This window comes from Chiloscyllium plagiosum, chromosome 38 (assembly GCF_004010195.1).
Source record: "Chiloscyllium plagiosum isolate BGI_BamShark_2017 chromosome 38, ASM401019v2, whole genome shotgun sequence".
In the NCBI taxonomy this organism is placed as follows: domain Eukaryota; kingdom Metazoa; phylum Chordata; class Chondrichthyes; order Orectolobiformes; family Hemiscylliidae; genus Chiloscyllium; species Chiloscyllium plagiosum.
In genome coordinates this window covers 20,278,300-20,297,974 of record NC_057747.1, presented here as the reverse complement: position 1 = coordinate 20,297,974, position 19,675 = coordinate 20,278,300, and the positions used below count along the sequence as shown (strand labels likewise).

The 19,675-nt window shown below is 37.9% G+C and overlaps 1 protein-coding gene across 3 annotated transcripts in view; it reads right to left on the bottom strand.

Annotated features, from left to right (window-relative positions):
- Positions 1 to 901: 901 nt before the first annotated feature.
- The window catches only part of polr3a (polymerase (RNA) III (DNA directed) polypeptide A), a 53,984-nt gene continuing 35,210 nt past the window's right edge, over positions 902 to 19,675 (bottom strand). The window contains exons 20-32 of one of the 3 annotated variants that reach the window (XM_043679056.1): positions 17,925 to 18,095; positions 13,956 to 14,069; positions 13,804 to 13,839; positions 11,469 to 11,555; positions 11,156 to 11,238; positions 9,273 to 9,443; positions 8,533 to 8,626; positions 6,583 to 6,675; positions 6,307 to 6,471; positions 5,449 to 5,613; positions 2,802 to 2,933; positions 2,169 to 2,301; positions 902 to 2,026 (exon numbers count right to left, since the gene is read on the bottom strand). In XM_043679056.1, the coding sequence (XP_043534991.1) occupies positions 1,878 to 2,026; positions 2,169 to 2,301; positions 2,802 to 2,933; positions 5,449 to 5,613; positions 6,307 to 6,471; positions 6,583 to 6,675; positions 8,533 to 8,626; positions 9,273 to 9,443; positions 11,156 to 11,238; positions 11,469 to 11,555; positions 13,804 to 13,839; positions 13,956 to 14,069; positions 17,925 to 18,095 (1,593 nt within the window). In that variant the 3' untranslated portion in view covers positions 902 to 1,877. Of the gene's footprint in view, positions 2,027 to 2,168; positions 2,302 to 2,800; positions 2,934 to 5,448; positions 5,614 to 6,306; positions 6,472 to 6,582; positions 6,676 to 8,532; positions 8,627 to 9,272; positions 9,444 to 11,155; positions 11,239 to 11,468; positions 11,556 to 13,803; positions 13,840 to 13,955; positions 14,070 to 17,924; positions 18,096 to 19,675 lie in introns of those variants that run through there. The other 2 variants (XM_043679057.1, XM_043679058.1) reach the window with 2 other exon arrangements.

Genomic DNA, 19,675 nt, shown 5'->3' with positions numbered 1-19,675 from the left:
TTCCCAGCAGAAAGTTTATTACTCTTTTGCTCCCTGTGACTAGTCTGTTCAGACAAATAGAGGGAACAAATTTTGCATTTCACAGAGTCTATTAACAGGAATGTATTAGCAGGTGTCAGGTTTTGTTCTCTTGCTAGTGTTTCTATAATTAACAAAAATCATCATTTAAAATCACACTTCATGCCTGGTTAAGCCATTTGAGGGACAAATGGACAGCTTCTCAAAAATCAAAAGCATAACTCAAATGTCTAACAGTGTGAAATAGTGATCCAAATTTTATCCAGCATGTTTAACAGGACAAGTGTAAGCTATTCAGAAATCTTGGCAATTAATCCAGCAAACCACTGTTCCACTCTGTCAGCCAAATTAAGCTCAGTTTAAAGTCTGGGAATCTTAAATGCAGCGTGTTTTTTTTCTTGGGACTTTTGAAAATGTTACATATTTTATAATGCTAGTGGGCATATTGTTAAAAGGACATTTAAAGATATGTGCTGGAAATGTGTTGCTGGGAAAGCGCAGCAGGTCAGGCAGCATCCAGGGAACAGGAGAATCGACGTTTCGGGCATAAGCCCTTCTTCAGGAAGGGCTTATGCCCGAAACGTCGATTCTCCTGTTCCCTGGATGCTGCCTGACCTGCTGCGCTTTTCCAGCAACACATTTCCAGCTCTGATCTCCAGCATCTGCAGACCTCACTTTCTCCCCATTTAAAGATATGTGCTACAGTAGTAAAATGTATATATTTTTTTCCAGCTTGTTTTCCCCATCACTACAAATAGGTTTATGTCAATAAAATTAGCACAACTCTCTCACTGGGAAATACACATGTATATGATAATGGATTTGGCATTAATATCCTTCACTCTCTGAAAATCTGCAAATAATATGTACAACTCCAGAAATATCTGATTGAAACATTTACTGAAATGGATACTTTAATACAAATTTTATCTATTGCAAGTTTCAAGGGCAAAGAGAGAAAGGAACTGAAAGTAAATGACTTCTGGTGAGACTTTCTTGTAGACAACTTGTGCCTTAAGCAAGGCCCTGCCTCCTCCTAAACAGTATAGATAACATACTTATTAATGCCCACACCAATAGAACCTAATAATCTGGACACTCAAATGTTTATTTTGTTTCTGCAGTGGTAAATCCATTATGTTGCAACTCCAAAAGGATACTTTTAAATTACAGCAATTCAAAATATCCATTAGTCCTTTTTCTTCAAGACAGATTGCCTTTGTTCACATGAACAGCAAAACCTAATTACATGACCAGCACTTCCCAAATAACCTTTTAATCTCTGGCCAAACTCAATCAAAGCAAAGGGTAAGTTGCATGCACTGTCGTTCCAGTCCAGTAACAATACGGAATGGCAGGAACATCTTCAACATATAATTACTTCAGTATTTTAAACTTGATGGATTACTTCCACACAAGCCATCATCATAATCTGACCAGATTCCAACACTAGAAAATTAAAATAGAACATTGTTACGCTTATTTACCAATTTATTTTTGAAATTTCAGTCCAATCAAGAGATACTTTCAATCCTTGACAACCTGAAGATTTAAACTTATAAATACCATTACTAAACTCGCACTCCTATGGGAAAGCCACAGTCATGATTTAAAATAAATTTCTTTGACATGAAAACAAATACTTTTTAGCAGCTATTCATAAAATATAACTTTTCACCAGGCTGCATCATAAACTGAAGCATTTCAGTGTTGCATGATGGTCATTTTTTGGAAATACCCAAGTGTTTGGTCTGTACTCTCAACAGAGCAACAGCTGCAGGAAATTTCCTCCTGTATAGACTCAAACAAAACTGAACAGGATTCCATCAGCCAATCGTAATAAGACCATGCATATCCTGCTACGTAACAATTGGGATATGGAATTCATTATTGTCAAATATCAGTGGCCTCTTCGGTGGGTCTGGGTCCTTGTCAGCTTTGTGAAGAAGTTTGAAAAGTCCTGTCCCTATGTTCATTGGGATTCCCATAATAATACACTCTGACACACCTTTAGAGACAAAAGGAAGACTCCAGTCAGTATGATGTTGTTAGGGACACAGAGAAAGACTAATGAGAAACAGTAGTGATTGAAGTCATAGTCACAATACGAATCAATAAAATCAAGCTCCAAAACCACAGGCCTAACTTACCACAGACCAAGTCCTTCTGTCCAAAGTATGCAGCATCAAAGAGATGATCTGCAGTTTTCTCAAATGAGGCCAACATGAGGACACTTTCTTTCATTTTTGCCAAGCCAAACCGGGTTATTCCCAATACTTCGCCCTGCAGAGTTAGGGATAGCACAGGAAACATGTATTTAATCTAATGTTAAATAGATTGCAACTTAATTTTGGTTTGATGTACAGAAACAAATACTAAACATCACAGGACAAAATACCTCTACAAATGGTTTTTAAAATGAGTTATTATTTTTATTTCGGGGTGAAGAGGCATTAAATAAAAACCAATAAGACAAAGTGGAATTACTTTAAAATGAATTTTAGAAGACAAGGAAAGGGTTATTTCTCTTCTGAAGATTGATTTGACATCATGCACTACTTTTAAGAAAACCGGCACATCCCAAAAATGGGATGCTTGAATGTGCATCTCAAGACATCTGTTTGTGGCAGACAGAAGATGAACTCTAACCCATTGATGTCTTCCTAACCATAGGCAGCACACTTATTTCCCTTTGTTGCTAACACTGCACGTGATCTGCAGTTGAGTGTGGAAACAAAGTGCTCTTCAGTGATTACTTTTTGTTGAGTGTTTCAGATTCTAACCTTGTATGTCATCAGGTCTGACAAAAGCATAACATGTCTTCTGTCAATGCTCATCCCGTGATTTTTCATTGTATATTGGATCTCATGGATGATAGTGGATCGAGCACCTTCAATACCCAATGTCTTCTCTACCTGTGGACAATTTCAAAACAGAAGCTTTAAAATAGGCAAGCTTTATATTTTTCAAAACATTTCAAGCAATCGGATAGCTAGAACAACCAGATAGGGTTAACATATGGTCCACTACCAAACAGCAATTAAAGCTCTCATAGCAGACAATGGAAAGTAATGACCTGTCCCCACAAGTACTGTAGCCCAGTAAATATACAGTGAAAGACCTCTCCCCACCAGGAATGTATTAAACAGAGTCAGACCTGACCACAACAGTACTGTGTTCCAGTGTCAGACACTGACAGACCTGTCCCCACTAGTACCGTACACCAATGTTATACAGCCACAGACCCCTCCCTATTAGTGACAACTGTTATGAAATCTATGGCTTTTCTGGCTTTGAAGAATGTTTATAGCTGTGGAAGATACTAATAATTTTATTCAAGATGCAGTGGAATAACAAACCTACATACACACCCACACATGAATATCTTTTACAAAACACAGCCATGGGCTTTTGAGAGGATATGTACACTGCTCCTGTAATCTGCAAAACAAGTTGACCATTACAAATTGGACCATACGTGAGGAAAATAACGGCCTTAAACCCCCCATGAATTCTAAGCAAGGCTTTCATCTCTATTACTCTACCATTCCAAGTATATATCTCTTTACATGATTTTTTTTCTGAACTTTGTTACGAAATTTACTGTTACTGCTTCAAACCATATATTCTTGTTTTCATACCCACGTCTTCCACTTCAGGGGTAGGGACATCGTGCAACCTTTGAAATCTTTGTATCCTAACACACCCTTAAATATTACTCTCGATGAACTTACTTTAACCAAGTAAGGCCCTTTCTAAATTGCTTCAAGGATAAATCCTGTTCTGGTTACACCAATATGTCTTCACAACTCATACCTATGGTGCTAGGGATCATCCTTCTGTGTTGGGTATATGACTTAAGATCAAAACGTGAATATGGTGTTCAAGGTTTAATTTGCCAAAGTAGCTTTAGTTTCTTCTTACTTTTTAAAAATATTTTTTCAAATATATTTATGTTTATTTTGAACTGACCTAACATAACTAAAACATTCTTAGCTGCTACTTGATAATAATTTGATATGTTAAATGCTAATTTTAGAATAATTTCCTCAGTCCTTTTTGTTACATTATTCACTATTTCTGTATTGCCTATAAGCGCTTTGTGACATTTACATTTCAAACAATTGAATGTCATCCAGCACTGATCTGCCTCATAAATTTCTCCAAAGTGTCCTCTGGCCTGATTAGTCAATCAAATTATAATATTAATATTGTCAAGGGCACACTAACATTAGTGACAATATGAACTAAGGTTGTGAAATCCTGCTTGAACAACTTGGAAAAGTTCATTTCAAAAACAGATTTTTAAAAAGTTCTAAAGATAGCTCAACACAGTTGCACATGGTAAACTGTAACAATGAAGTATTCTTCTGAATCCGCTGAAGGCCCTTTATCATATATCATCAGATATCACACATACTGAAAGTGAATAAATTACTCCATTATAATATGACTATGACAGCATACTGGGTGTGCAGGATTCACTATTTGCGCACATATTCATTTCCAGATATCTGCAGATATCATTAATTCCGTGTATCTTACTAAGCCTCTTCATGGGAACACAAGGAGTAACCTTTTCCAGATAACCAAACTTGAGTCCTAGTGTGGTGACATGGAATGACAAGAGTCAACTATACATTTATGGTATCCAATACAATGGAGGTGTATTATGTCATGTCATCAGGAAGACACTAATTGAACCACTCTGTCCATGACAGAAAACAGATCTCTCAAACATTTTGGACACACATTTGCAGTGTGATTCGCAGAGGCTATAACTACCATTTCTATGTGCATATATGTCAGATTAAGACCATAAGACCATAAGACATAGGAGTGGAAGTAAGGCCATTCGGCCCATCGAGTCCACTCCGCCATTCAATCATGGCTGATGCGCATTTCAGCTCCACTTACCAGCGTTCTCCCCGTAGCCCTTAATTCCTCTAGACAACAAGAATCTATCAATCTCGGCCTTGAAGACATTTAGCGTCCCGGCTTCCACTGCACTCCGTGGCAATGAATTCCACAGGCTCACCACTCTCTGGCTGAAGAAATGTCTCCGCATTTCTGTTCTGAAATGACCCCCTCTAATTCTAAGGCTGTGTCCACGGGTCCTAGTCTCCTCGTTTAACTGAAACAATTTCCTAGCATCCACCTTTTCCAAGCCATGTATTATTTTGTACGTCTCTATTAAGTCTCCCCTTAATCTTCTAAACTCCAACGAATACAATCCCAGTATCCTCAGCCGTTCCTCATATGTTAGACCTGTCATTCCAGGGATCATCCGTGTGAATCTCCGCTGGACACGTTCCAGTGCCAGTATGTCCTTCCTGAGGTGTGGGGACCAAAACTGGACACAGTACTCCAAATGGGGCCTATTAAAAGACAATATTAATGTATTTAAGGAAAATGAGAGAAGTAGATTACCTCATAAGTGTTGTTTGATGTTGTATGTGTTCCTTTGACGCCATGAGTTGCCATGACTGCACGCAAATTGTCACCTTCCACCAGTAGTTTGTACTTCTCCTTTCCACCTTGCTCATCAATATGAATAACTGCTCTGGAGACTTCTGGTATACCTTGGACAACAATCTGAAGCATTTTAATTTTGTTAGCTGGACTCTATAAATTACAAATGTAGAAATACTGAAAATACTTTTGCTTTAACAATTCCAACATGTTTAAACACCACCAAATGTGGTCAAATGATAGCAATGTCTTTCCCACACTTTGAACCAAATATTTTGACAGTTTAGAAAGATACTGGTCAGCCCATCACATTTGTATCAGCTCCCAATAACACTGTCTCACCGATTATTGAGGAACATTACATCTCCCTGTGCTGACTTTGCTGGGTCCAGCTGGACATGGTGCAACATCACTGAGCCTATTTTCTTCCATCATCTTCTACTTAATGATTTTAGTTCATGTTACAGCGAGATACACTTCATGCCTACTTACAAGTTCATACTCTTCCCCCCATAATTTGTTTGATTTTATAAGGACGATAAAGGAGGTACATCCAAAAAGTTAACAACTATTCCCTTTGCAGAAACCTGCTGTCCATTTCTAACTCTATTTCATCTTATTCATATCACTAACTAATGCAAACAACAGCAAAGTACTTCAGATGTGGGAGATTTAAAATGTGAGTTTAGAAGAGTATACCAGAATCAAAGTTAATTTTGTTTCTCTCTCAACAGACACTTTCAGACCTGTTGACTTTCTCCAGTAATTTTTATTTTTATTTCACTAGCTGATGCTCTGTCTTTCAATTCACCTTACCTTTGGCAGTTCTTCTTTTAGATACTGAAGAACGTAGTACATCGAACTTTTGCTATTCTCTCGAGGTGTGACACACACGACAGCTTCACCATGAACTGCAACATCACCTGGTTTGACTCGCAGTTTTGATGTGCAAATAGAGTATTTCACAGTTTCTGCGTTCACCTTGAAGTTAGGATATTGGAATAAAATTACTTTCTTAGTTATTGCTCCAAGGAAACAAGAGGAAGAAGGTTTTCTGAAAGATGGATCAACACCAGATTATTGCCTCTTTACCTCTAGTCTCAGAAGTCGGATTCTTTCAAGGGAAAGCTTGACAAGAATGAAGCAGTCATCGGGCAGAAAAACTTCTTCAATATATTCTGAAATCTGCAAAATTAGTAAATTAAATACCTTCGGCTAATTAAAATGTTTACATCTAGTTGTTTATTTCAGTTAATGCACAAATTTCTTTGCTTTTTCCTAAGTTAATGCAAACCTTCAAAAGAACTAAATAAGTTCCATTGAGGAGCTACTTTCACTTTTAATAGTCTTCCTAGTTTAGATATCCGTCTTCATTGGTGCATTACTCTCAGCTTTCCTATTTACATACAACCTGCTGTTTCAAAACATAAGTATCTTATATTTAGCATAATGAAAGCTCCCAAGGGCTTCACAGAACCGTGATAAAGCAGAACACTGAACCATATAAAGCAATATTAGAGCAAATGGTCAAAAGCTAGGTTTAAAGAAGTAGGTTTCATGGATTCTTAAAGGAAGAAAGCACAAAGATTTATAGAATTAATTTCATAATTTAGAGCTTAGCCTGATAAAGGCATGCTGCCAAGGGTCAAGCACTATGAGAGTCAGGTATGCTCATGTGGCTAGAATTGAGCAAAAATAGATTTCTTGGAAAATTATTGGGCTGGAGAGGATTCTGAGGATAGGGAAGCAAGTGCAATGTGGGACTTAAAAGCAAAGGATGAATTTTAAAATTGAGTATTGCTTTACCAGGAACCAAAAAGTTCATAAGCAAACACAGGGGTGATAGGTGCAGATTTGGGGATATGAATTCACCCAAATCTCTGCCACTCAAATTGGAGGAGATTAGAATATGGTAGGACAACCAGCAATCTGGTGGAATAGTTTGAAGACAATGAAGGCATGTATGAGGTTTTCAGCAACAGATGAATGAAGACCGGAGTGGGATTACACCATGTTACAGAAATAAGACATTTGTTGGCTTTGTATAGGATTAGAGCTCATCTCAAGGCCAGATATGACACCAAGATTGTGACCAGTCTGGCTTGCCCTCAGACTGTTGCCATGTTACTGTGAATATTCTGCTTTGTTTGGAGTACATTATGTAACAATCACTGCAGCACAGCTTTTAAATGTGGCACTAAATTAAGTTTATTATGACAGCTGACCACTGTGTAATACTGTGCTGGGTTTACCAAACACAATGCAATGCATTCAAATAGATAACACCTAAATAATTTACTTCTAAGGTATTAACAGTTCTGGGTTATTCCAGAATCTTTGAAACAACCCAAATACTATAATGAAGTTACTCAGATATCAGAAGTAGGGACTTTGAAGGAATGGCAACCTTTGAAATAAAAACTGAACAAATACTTGGAACAATTATTCAAAGCTTGTGAAAGCTGACCCAGTTACATCACAGATACAACTAGTTCAACTTTTGATGAGGTTTTTATCTGTGCAGCTGACAGATGACATATTGAGATGTTCTCCTACCCTGGTAGCCTGATTACAGTCCAACCAGACAGAAAGTCACTGGTGCTTTAGTGATGAAGACAGCAATTGACAGTGCACTGCAAGGATAGGCTTTGATCGATGAAATTGATTTTTGTCATCATTCTGGCATCTAGTTTCTTTGATGTTTAGAGCAATGTCGTGAGAGGTCAAATCTCCTGCATTTTAACAAAGCTTAACTGAATGTCTAAATAAGGATGCTGTAATCTTTCTTTTCATCAGTGGTGCAATGAACATGTAGATCGTGCCTACAGCATATCAGCAGCCAGATAATTCTCTCTTGGGTGTACATTAATGTGGTCATAAGGGTATCTAGTTTCACAAAAGATCACCTAAAAAGCCTGGTGTTTGAGGTCAGTTCTATAATATTACAGAAAAAAAATAGTATGATTCCAAAGCAACTGCTGCATGCATCAGTGCGTTTAACATGAACAGAGAGTGTTCTCAATCGATGAGAGATTGACCTACTTCTCCGAGCAGAGTCTTTTCAATTCTTCCTTTTACCAGTCGAGCGAAGTCAGCATCATCATCTTGGTCAAGATGTGCTGTAATAATTGGAGTGCTGCAAAGTAAATTAACAGCTTAACTACTATTCATGCTTTGAGCTCAGCCATTCCAGAAGAAAGTGTTGAGGACAAACTTATCTGTGAAGGCATTCTAGAATTTAAAACAGTGGAAGAATTGACTGCCCTCTAGGAAATTGCAGCATTGAATCTAAAGAACTGAGAGTCACTTCAACTTGCTGGCTCATTTTGGGGACTTGTGACCACTCTTGACTAAGGTGGTAGATATGCCATAGGCTTTGACTTGCTACCTTGTACAGATTGTTTTTTCGACGAAATGAGAGCCGTATCAAGTGCACCATGCATCAAGCCATGAACACAACATTCTGACTCCTCATTTTGCCCTAAACTTTTCCTTCCCCTTAATCTTATTCTGTACACCTGAAATAGGCGTATAGGAATAAAATTTCCATGCAGGAGAAAACAGTCAAAACAAAATCAAGTATTAGCTTTCTAAATTATGTTTGGTGTGACTTAGGCATGTTAAAAAAAAGCTATAAATAGATAACAAATTATCTTCATGAAGTATCAGTGGATAGTAACTGCAGTTAAAATCCTGCACACAAGCTGCTTTAATACTCAGACTACAACGCAATATTTAATAAACTAAAAGCATGCAGAAAAACAAGCCATGTTTGGGTTTACCTTATAGATTTTGATGCATTAATAATTTCTTTTATTCTGGGTACACCCAGAGTAATATTCATTGAAGCTACACCAGCAAAGTGGAAAGTCTTCAAGGTCATCTGTGTGCCTGGTTCTCCTATACTTTGTGCACACAAAGCACCAACAGCAGAACCTGGCTCCATCTGAGCTCTTTTAAAGTGGACAAATAGGTAAGAAATAAGGATGAACAAGGAAGAGATCACAACATATCCAACAATGACTTTTAATAAATTATTAGATATCTTTCTAAAGTCCTAATCCTATTATTTTTTATTCCCAATTACAAAATGCCTTAAGCTTGTTCATGAAGTCTGAAATGACATGTAGGCCAGACAAGGACAGCAGACACTATCCCCTCTGCAGCACCCCCCAAGAGGACGCAAGTAAACCAGAAGGGTTACAACAACAAGGATTGATTATTTCTTGGTCACCAAGAAATTCTGTTGCTATGTGTTAAACTTAAGGGTTTCAGTTACATGACACTGAGACTAATTTTATAACCCCCTATATTTATTAATTGAACCAGCTGCTGTGAGATTTTAACCCTAGCATTCACCTGGCCTTGCAGAATACGAGTGCAGTGACATTACCGCTACACTGTCTCCTCCCCTTTACCATCACTTTTCCAGGTAGTTCATTTAAAACTTACTGTGTAGAAATACATTTCTGCAGTTTGTCTTTTTTTCTGGGGAATCACCTTAAACCTGTGCCCATTGATTACTCAAACTTTTGTCATTGAAGTGGTTTCTGTCATTTCATTTTTTTTTCCTCTTTCCATCACAATTCTTCAAGTCTTGTAACATCTCTTTCAAATTACTCTTTCACTTCTCTATTCTAACTAGGAAAACTAGTACTGTCATGTAACTGAAACCCTTAAGTTTAACACATACAACAGAATTTTAGTTATCAGTCCTTAAACAAAAGATAAATAGGGTGCATAACATCTTCAGTGCTTGTGGCATGATACAGATCTCTGCCAATCCCAAGGAGTGCACACTTCTGAACAACACAGTGTCAAAAGGTGTGGTGCTGGAAAAGCACATCAGGTCAGGCAGCAACTGAGGAGCAGGAAAATCGATGTTTTGGACTAAAGTCCTTGAATGAAGGGCTTATGCCTGAAACATCAATTCTCCTGCTCCTCGGATGCTGTCTGTCCTGCTGTGCTTTTCCAGCACCACACTTTTCAACTCTGATCTGCAGTCCTTACTTTCTCCTATTTCTGAACAACAGCCAAGTTTACAGCTAAATTTGAATCAGCATTAAATTGCTTAAACAGTTAATTTAACGTGTTGCCCTCAACTCAGGGTTAGTACTCTCACCTCCAAGTTAGAATACTGTTTCAAATCCTCAAAGTAACAAAATTAAAGACCTTCCGTGCAAGTAGGACTGCCGTCTTTGTGAAGATTATGCAACAAGACAAAATACACCAAAAATCAAACATAAAACAAAGAAATACAGATGATGGAGATCTGAAACCTAGATAGAAATGGTGGAGAAACTCAGCAAGTCTGGCAGCATTCATGGGGAGAAAGCAGAGTTAATGTTTCAAGGCTGGTGACTCTTCATCAGAACTGGGTCATTGGACTCAAAATGTTAACTCTGCTTTCTCCCTACAGATGCTGTCAGACATGCTGAGTTTTTCCAACAATTTTTACTTATCAAAAATTAGTTCATCTTCAATAAAGTGATTCAAATCAATAAATAGGTTCTTCAAACTAAACAGCCACTTCAGCTGCTAAACCTCATAGCTGCAATTGTAACCAGGGATTACTTGATCCAAAATAAATCCAATCCAATTTACTGAAATTTAATGAATATGTGCACACAAAACAGATCCTCAATCTTACATATTTGAATCTCACCTCATGTACTTGTCTCTACAGGTTTCTAGAAATTTGTCTACTTGTGTAGGAGTTATTCGGTTCAACTGGTATAAAACACGGGGCTAGAGAGATAATTAGAGATCAATTACTAATTGTGGACTAGTTAAATACTATAACCATACACATTGATGAAAGGTATTGTTGGAGTATGAAGTGGATATATTTTACATAATTTTTGTGTTTTAACCCAATGGAATAATGCATCAACGATATGAATCACATCTCCCTCTTAGCTGTGTATTAAAAATAAATTATACACATAATGTGAAGAATGTAATATTAAATTTAATACCTCAGTAGTTCCATTGTCATTAATCCCATATTTGTCTCTAGTTTTCTTGATCTTCTCGGAAAAATCCTTGATAAAATTTTTGATTGCCTAAAGAACGAGCAGATTCATCATTCAGAACATTTTGTATGAAATCAAATTCTTAACCATGGAGACAGTCTAAATAGTAAAATTAATTTCTTGATCAAAGTATATTTCTCAAATTTAGAAGATTGAGAGATTCCTGGAATGCTCACATCAAAACTCTATTTGATTCCAAGATGGTCAGTGGGATATCAGACTAAAAAGTCTGGTCTTGTGAACTGGAAGTCAGTTTGCTTGAAGGAGATGTGAATTTAAATAAAACTGTACAGGTTATCTCGTCTATCCCAAGTATATCATAGTCACCGGTGTATTCATTATGGAAACAGTGAATGACAGACATTTAAAACTGGTTTTGGGACAGACTTGGAATTGGTAATTAAATCTAGTGAAACCTGTTGTTTGTGCTCTTTCTCGTTCCAATTTTATTTCTTGATTTCTCAATTGGTTTGTGCTCCCACTCTATAGTCTGTCAGTCAGAGTTGTTATATTTCAGTTTATCAAAGAAGTTCAGAGGTTATGGAGCAGCTAGATCAGAACAAGGCATTGTAATTTATCCTAAGTAAATGTCCTGAATTGCTATCTGATGTTTCAGTTCATGGGAAATACAGGGATAACTGTAGAAGCTGTCAAATGCACAAAACAGATTATCCGGAGTAGCCTGCACTAAAAGCAGAAATTCTTTAAAGTACACACCATGCTTAATCAAATACATCCAAAATATTAGTGCATTCTTCACTTGCAATCAAACAGAAGATCCCAGTTGCATTCATTCCTCATGGATAATGCTGAACATTAAGATTTGAAGATACTAGTAAGCAGGTAAAGACACTATGCAATGTTACAGAGAGCCATACAGAGCAGTAATATTTTAAAATCAATCCTGAAATGATCTAATCTCATTTGTTATCACAAAGGAAAGAAAGTGCAACAAATGCTCTTTGCCCCAAAAGTAGAGTTGCAGAACTCATTTGCAAAGATATCCTATACTACTAATTATAATCTGTCAGAAGTAGGAGACAGAGTGCAAGTACAAAGTATACACTCTGAAAGGTAGGGCTGTTGTGGTAAAATGGTAGCACCCCTGCCTGTGAGCCAGAAGGCCCAGGTTTAAGTCCAGCCTCCTCTACAACACATCTGAATAGAATGATCACACATATCTACATTCTGATAGATTGTCTGTGCTCAAGTCTACCTACCCCAAAGTGTGTCATAATATTTCCAAACACGTTAATGAAAATAACTACACTCTGATTGACAGGATGTTGCAAACAGTGCTCCTCGTGGTGCCTTAACCATAATATCTGTGTGCCACAGCAGAAATGTCCTTCCATCTGGGCCAGAAAGTCTGGGTTCAGGTCATACTGCCCTGGGAGCAAGTTGAATAAAACAAGTTTAAAGAAAAAGGGTCTTCTGGCGTAAGTGGTGGTGTTCAAGTCTCTCCTGCTTCAGAGGCCTGTCATAACATGTCCAAACAGGCTGCTTAAAAATAACCATATTGATGACATGGATGAACTAATAAAGGGGGTGAAATCTAATAAAGCCGAAATGTAAACAGGCCGCAATCCATCTTTTTGATTTCATTTGAACTGAGTTGTGTAACAGTCAATACTGGCCATTGGTGTCATCTGAACATGCCAGTTCGTAACCATCCCTGGAGAGAGGTATAAGCAGACTAAGATAATTTAATTAGCTACAGGTTTGAGATTTAAATTAAGCTGGAATCAATGAGATCACAGCTACTTTCTGTTACCCACAAGGATGAAATAAGTTTGGTTTATTTAAACCCAGTTGCTTTCAAATCTCAATTAATAGTGCAATACTTGATAAAATTGCACTCTTAATTAGGAAGCGTGGGAAGGTCAGTAGAGATGTCTATATTATTGTTGCACTATTATTGCTAAATGTAAAACACCACAGTCATACTGGACAAAGAGTAACAATCCTCTAAAAATTTCCAACAAATAAAAATCTGATCTTCCAGGGTGATCCTGGTGGGGAATTCTGACTTGAGGTTTTGATCTACAACAATTATTTGCTTCATGAGTTATTAATACACAAGGTACAGTATATTAAAGTTACCTGATGCAGGGGTGCAAAACTTATGGACTGTAAATGACGTTTTGTGACTGATTTTAAAAACAGTTCAGATCTGATATACTGAGAGTTAGCAGCAAAATCAGCCAGGCATTAGGGAAATGTTTATAACAAACAAGATTCTGTAAGAAATGACCAATCACACAACTGTAGCCTTTACCTCAATGTACTTCTCACAATCAGTCCCAGTTAGAGCCTTTAGAAATGGGATAGGATAATCAATACACAGACGTGAAAGAAAACAAGAAAAATATTTGCCTGTATCTAATATACATTATGCTTAGATGTGAAGAGAACGAAAATTCTGTATACCTGCAGATATTCATTTTGACAACAAAGAAATTCGCTTCTCTTCATAATTGCCTCTGCAGCTACAATCACTTCATTCTTACTCAAAGCAGGTTCACTGTGACATGGGTAAATGGCCTAGGAGGAAAGAAATGAAAAATAATCAGGGAGATATTCCCTTAAAACCCAACTGGAAAATTATACAACTTGAGACTGCTTTGGCTAAACTTTAAGCAGTAATATGTTTAGTACAACTGGTGGTTCATCTAGGACCAAACGTTTGCATGAACTATGACAAACCATAGCGTTGTCTCCAAAGTAACAAGCACATACATGATAATTGTTTTGACATGCTAAGTACACAAAAGTTACCAAGTCCTGTCTCCAGTGTTTAAAAAAATTCAAGACCACATGCAGCTCTTGAAAAAAGTGCAGTAGCTATATGTATACACCTGTATGCATATACAGAGGAACCTTGATTATCTGAATGACATGGGTGAGGAGGATTTTGTTCAGATAATCGAATGCTGGATAACACAGTCTAGCCAAGCATCGTGGCCTTGCGATCTCAGTTGGATAATCTGAAATTTGGATAATCGAGGTTCCTCTGTATTTAAAAATGAGAAAACATTTTTGTTCTCCTAATTCAATTGTGAAAATTAAATACAAAGTCATGTATTAACGCAAGTTCTATTAGGCACCTCTTCCTGAAGAAACAGTGATTGATCGAACTAAAATAATCTTCTTCTCAGGAATAATTTAATGCTCGCAACTGGTGCAAAATTAAATTGTAACACTGGGTATGGCCAAGTTGCAGCAGAGACTTTGCACAACAACATGTTGTAGTAAGGTCCAATCTCAAAACTCCACTGAACTTCCCAACTCATCCACACATTAATAGCGAAGGGTTATTCATCAAACGGTTCACAAAAATTCTTGCAAAATTCAACAGCAGTCTGAAAGATATTTCGATGATAGGACCAGTATCTGAGTCAGTGAAGCCACATACTCCTACTCGAATGTAGTGAAGACTCAATAATGTCTGAAAATGTCCTCAGCTTGCACTTACGCCTCCAAATAACTGGCAACACACTCAAGTAAGCACACCCTGGTACCTCACTTTAGCTGAAGAGTTAAAATACACAAAGAACACTGGAGAAGCCACATACTCCTACTTGAATGTAGTTAAGACTCAATAATGTCTGAAAATGTCCTCAGCTTGCACTTATGCCTCCAAATAACTGGCAACACACTCTAGTAAGCACACCCTGGTACCTCACTTTAGCTGAAGAGTTAAAATACACAAAGAACACTGGAGAAACTCAGCAAGTCTGGCATCATCTGTGGAGTGAAACACAATTAGCATATTGAGTCTGACATGACTCTTCTTCAGAACGGACACTTGGAATGTTAACTCTATCTCCCCACAGATGCTGCCAGACCTGCTTACTTTCCATAGCATCCTGCTAGTTTTAGATTTCCAGTATCTGCAGTATTGGATTTTTATATTAAAGAGAAGGTATCATCAGTTTTATCATGCCAGACAGGAGATTCCACACCTCTAAACTGCCTGTCAGAAAACTTGCTTAAAAGTACCTTTGTTTAAAACTCTGACTTAAAATGCCAGCCTTTTGACCAGTGCACAATGCTATACAATACAGTAGCAGGACAAAGAACCTTACATGGACTATTACAAAGTTTAAGTGCTGGTAAACTCTATAATTGATGGAAGCCTCCTTTATGAACTCATGTCACAGGAGTAAATCTTTTGGACCCAATGCTGGGGTTTCCATAGAAACTAAATCGAGCATGACCAAAATAATTTCTAAATTCAAATCTATTCTCCTGAGTTCTTATAGTCTTCGTAATTTTTTTTGCAAACAGCATTGTAGACAAGGGGCCGACAGGAGAATTTTGGCTGGAATTTGTAAATGGTTAGGTAAGAAGTATTTGCGTGTTAAGCAGCATCACTTATTAGATTGATGGCTAGAATACCCCCTATCTCTAAAGTTCCTCTTGTGCAGTACCAATGAGTAGTTTGTCAATAGCCATAATCCAAACAGATTGTGTTTTGCCCAAGGGTCATTGTCAGAAATTCTGCCGCATGGAAGGACACAACACGCAGTGTTTCCCTCACTCTCTGGTGTGCCATTGCTGACAACTGCCAAGAGTAAGCCAGGGCTTGATTCTGAGTGATTCCTTTTCAACTTCAGAGGAGTTGAAATAGCCCAGTTCGCCAGTTACATGGCTACGATATCTTTAGTTGCAAATGTTGTTGGGGGCTAGGAGGAGAAAAAGCTGGTGGGCAGGAAAGGTTGGAATAGACACATGGGAGCAAAGGATGAGGGAGGGAAAAAATCTGAATTGTTGGTGTGTAGGTCGTAGAAGAGATGGCAACACTGGCTGCCTTGGAAGGTGAGACCCCGAAATCTCAGGTGGTGACTCTAACAGGACCCCACTCTGACCTTTGGAAGCCCAGTTCTACTTGTGCTGGGTTCACAGACACAAGATCAAATCTTAGCGATCAAGAAAGAAGAACAATTGGGAAATCTTTTCTGTTGTGAAGCTTTGAAATTCCCTTCCAGAGTTGAGAAAGAAATGATAAAATTCAATAAGAGGAGATGGGATAAGCAGGACTAGGAAGAGGCATTACAAGAAAACAGGAACATAACTGGCAGTTGTGCTTAGGACCAAGTGAATACTGAAGACAAGCTTGTTTCTCTTTTATTGTAACGATGATACGAAGGTGGGGTAACTTGTGGTAGAGAATGAAATAACGCAGGCTTTTAGTTGCTTGATTTGTTGCTAACACTCTGAGAGGATCCAGGTTTGATGGCTGTGGTTTCACGACCCAATTCAGTGATTTGAGTAAATACTTCATGCAGACACTGAATGAGGCACTAAAGGGGGTGTAAATAGAGGGAATAGGTTTAAGGTGAGAGGGGAAAAATTTTAAAAAGGATCTGAGGGACTACTTTTACATGCAGAGGCACGAACTGCCAGAGGAAGTTGTGGAAGCAGGTACAATTGCAATATTTAAAAGGCATCTTGATGGGTACATGAATAGGACGGGTTTAGAGGAGCATGGGCCAAATGCTGGCAAATGGGGCTTGGTCAGATTGAGATATCAGGCTGATTTGGACGAGATGGACCGAAGAGTCTGTTTCTGTGCTGTATGACTCTAAATACATGAAACTAAAACAGGCAGATAATCTTAGAAAGAGGTTAATGTATTTGAAGGTGCATACCAGCAAAATGTGAGATTCGTCCATGGCATTCTTACATCAAAGGAGACTTGCAGCCAATCATCTCAGAATGACTCCTATAATCAACAGCATATAGCCTTACTGCAAAAATGGTATTGCTTACAGCAGAAAAATCTCACTCAACATTGAATTAACCTTTGGTAAAAGAAAGAAACTGAAGAAGAATTGTTCAACAGTAACATTGACAGTGACAGGAGAAGGTTGCCTATTGGACAAAGACAAGTGAGGCCAGAAAAAATTCTGTGAAAGCATGGTAATGATGGGAAATGATGGCTTAAACTGCAAGATCAAATATACTTTGAGACAATCAATTAATGCTTTAGAATACAAGTTTTAGAATTGAATTAGTATCTTGGGTACTTCCAGACATGAAGAATTCTTATTAACCTGGAAAATCCACAAATCATTAGAACAAAAATGATGAAAACAAGATAAGAGGGGTTTTGGCTTCTCTTATTTCCTGGATAACATGACTTGAAATTATCCTCATACAATAGGAATAATTTTAATAAGATCTTTTCCCTAAATAGAAATCACAAAACTAGTCGATATATTTTAACTCGTTACAACTAAGCCCGTAGACAAAGTACATTATTTACATATATTTGACCTCAAGCAGGCAGAATACAAATTAACCTGTGTTTTATAGAAGCAGCACAAACTTCAAGATTGACCAAGCCCCACAGCACATTACGCTACACATCAATAATTATAAACAGAATATTACCCGAATATTATCCAGAACCCTCTTAAATTCTAAAGGTTCATCTTTGCCTTCCATAGCTGCTGGATCTAAGCCATCACCACCATAGATAAACTGGATGACGTCACCAGTTGAGCTGCGAACAGTTAAATCATACTGTGTGCAAAGATCTTCTAAAGATTTAACCAGACGTCTCTGGAAAGAGGCAGAAATAGAAAATAAAAATTCAAACTAGACACACACTAAACTTTTTATTGGCAATGAACATCTATGGATGTACAAGCAAGTTTGTACTGTCACTTTCAGAAATGGTTCCAATAACCAGATGAGACAGATAAAAGCAGCTGAAGTACTGAGCTACTGGCAATGACCAATGTCTGCCACTAGGTAGAGCACAGAATGGGAGCCACAAGAGGAGCAGCAAACTTGTAACAATCCAGAGGCTTTAAAAGTTAGAACAAAGGGAGGCAGGGAGATCGACAGTAATGAAACAGTAACTGACTGCAAGGGCAGGAATGGGAGGAAGGCCAAAAAAAAACTGGAGCCATACTGGAGCAGGAAGAGAGTTTCCAGTGGAGGCACCAGACATGAGGGATTTCAAAAGAAAGAACGGAGGTAGACATATGAGCTGGGGGAAAGAAGAACTTAAAGAGTGATAGGGGAACAGAAGAAATGATGTCAAGGTTTCAAGGCAACAAAACAGGAAGTCTGTAGTAGATAATGTTATAGTGCCACTCACAATGTTAACTGAGTGAACCTTAAACAAACTTACTGCATAAAACTGAGAATGTCACAGGAAATGTTGAAACACCACATTACCTCAGTGAAATACCATTTATTTGTTGATAAGATGCTGACAAAAATTTAAGGTTAAATTGTCTTTAATAGTATAAAAGTTATTTTTTCCAAACAATGGCAAGTCAAAGATTTTCAGGAAAGTTGAAAAATCATGACATAATTGAGGCATTCACAATACCTGAAGTGCAGAAATTCTCTTTAGAATTGCTAGTATTCGAGGAGGGTCATTAACAGCCTTTAACATTCACCTCCTCACATAACAAGCAAATGAAAAATCCTGTCCACCCTAAACAATTATCTGCATGATGGCAAATTCTCAGTATAATTTATTATTAATGCAGTTCAAGCATAAACCAAGTTCTTGTTCAGAAAAGGTCACTTGGATCTGTGGTAGAGGTAGGGATGGAGAAGAGGTAGAAAAGGAGTAGGGCAGCACATTATTCCATGCTATGTAAATATCAACACCATTGACACAATTGTGCACAGAGTTTTGAGGACTTACATTGAATATTATAGTACCTTTTGTTTGTTGTCTATTGGAATGGAAAATTTCATCAAGATAAATTGTATTTGTCAATCATAAAAATCTATTTATGAGTAAAGAGCATTTCAGGTTTATACTGAGAACCATAATTTCTCAACTTGTATAACTAAGAAATAGTATGATATGCTCAAAGTTTGTGCGAAGATTTGTAGCTCGGGTGCTCGTTGCTGTGGTTCTGTTCGCCGAGCTGGAAGTTTTTGTTGCAAACGTTTCATCCCCTGGCTAGGCGACATCATCAGTGCTTGGGAGCCTCCTGCGAAGCGCTTCTTTGATGTTTCCTCCGGTGTTTATAATGGTCTGTCCCTGCCGCTTCCGGTTGTCAGTTTCAGCTGTCCGCTGTAGTGGTTGGTATATTGGGTCCAGGTCGATGTGTTTGTTGATGGAGTTTGTGGATGAATACCATGCCTCTAGGAATTCCCTGGCTGTCCTCTGT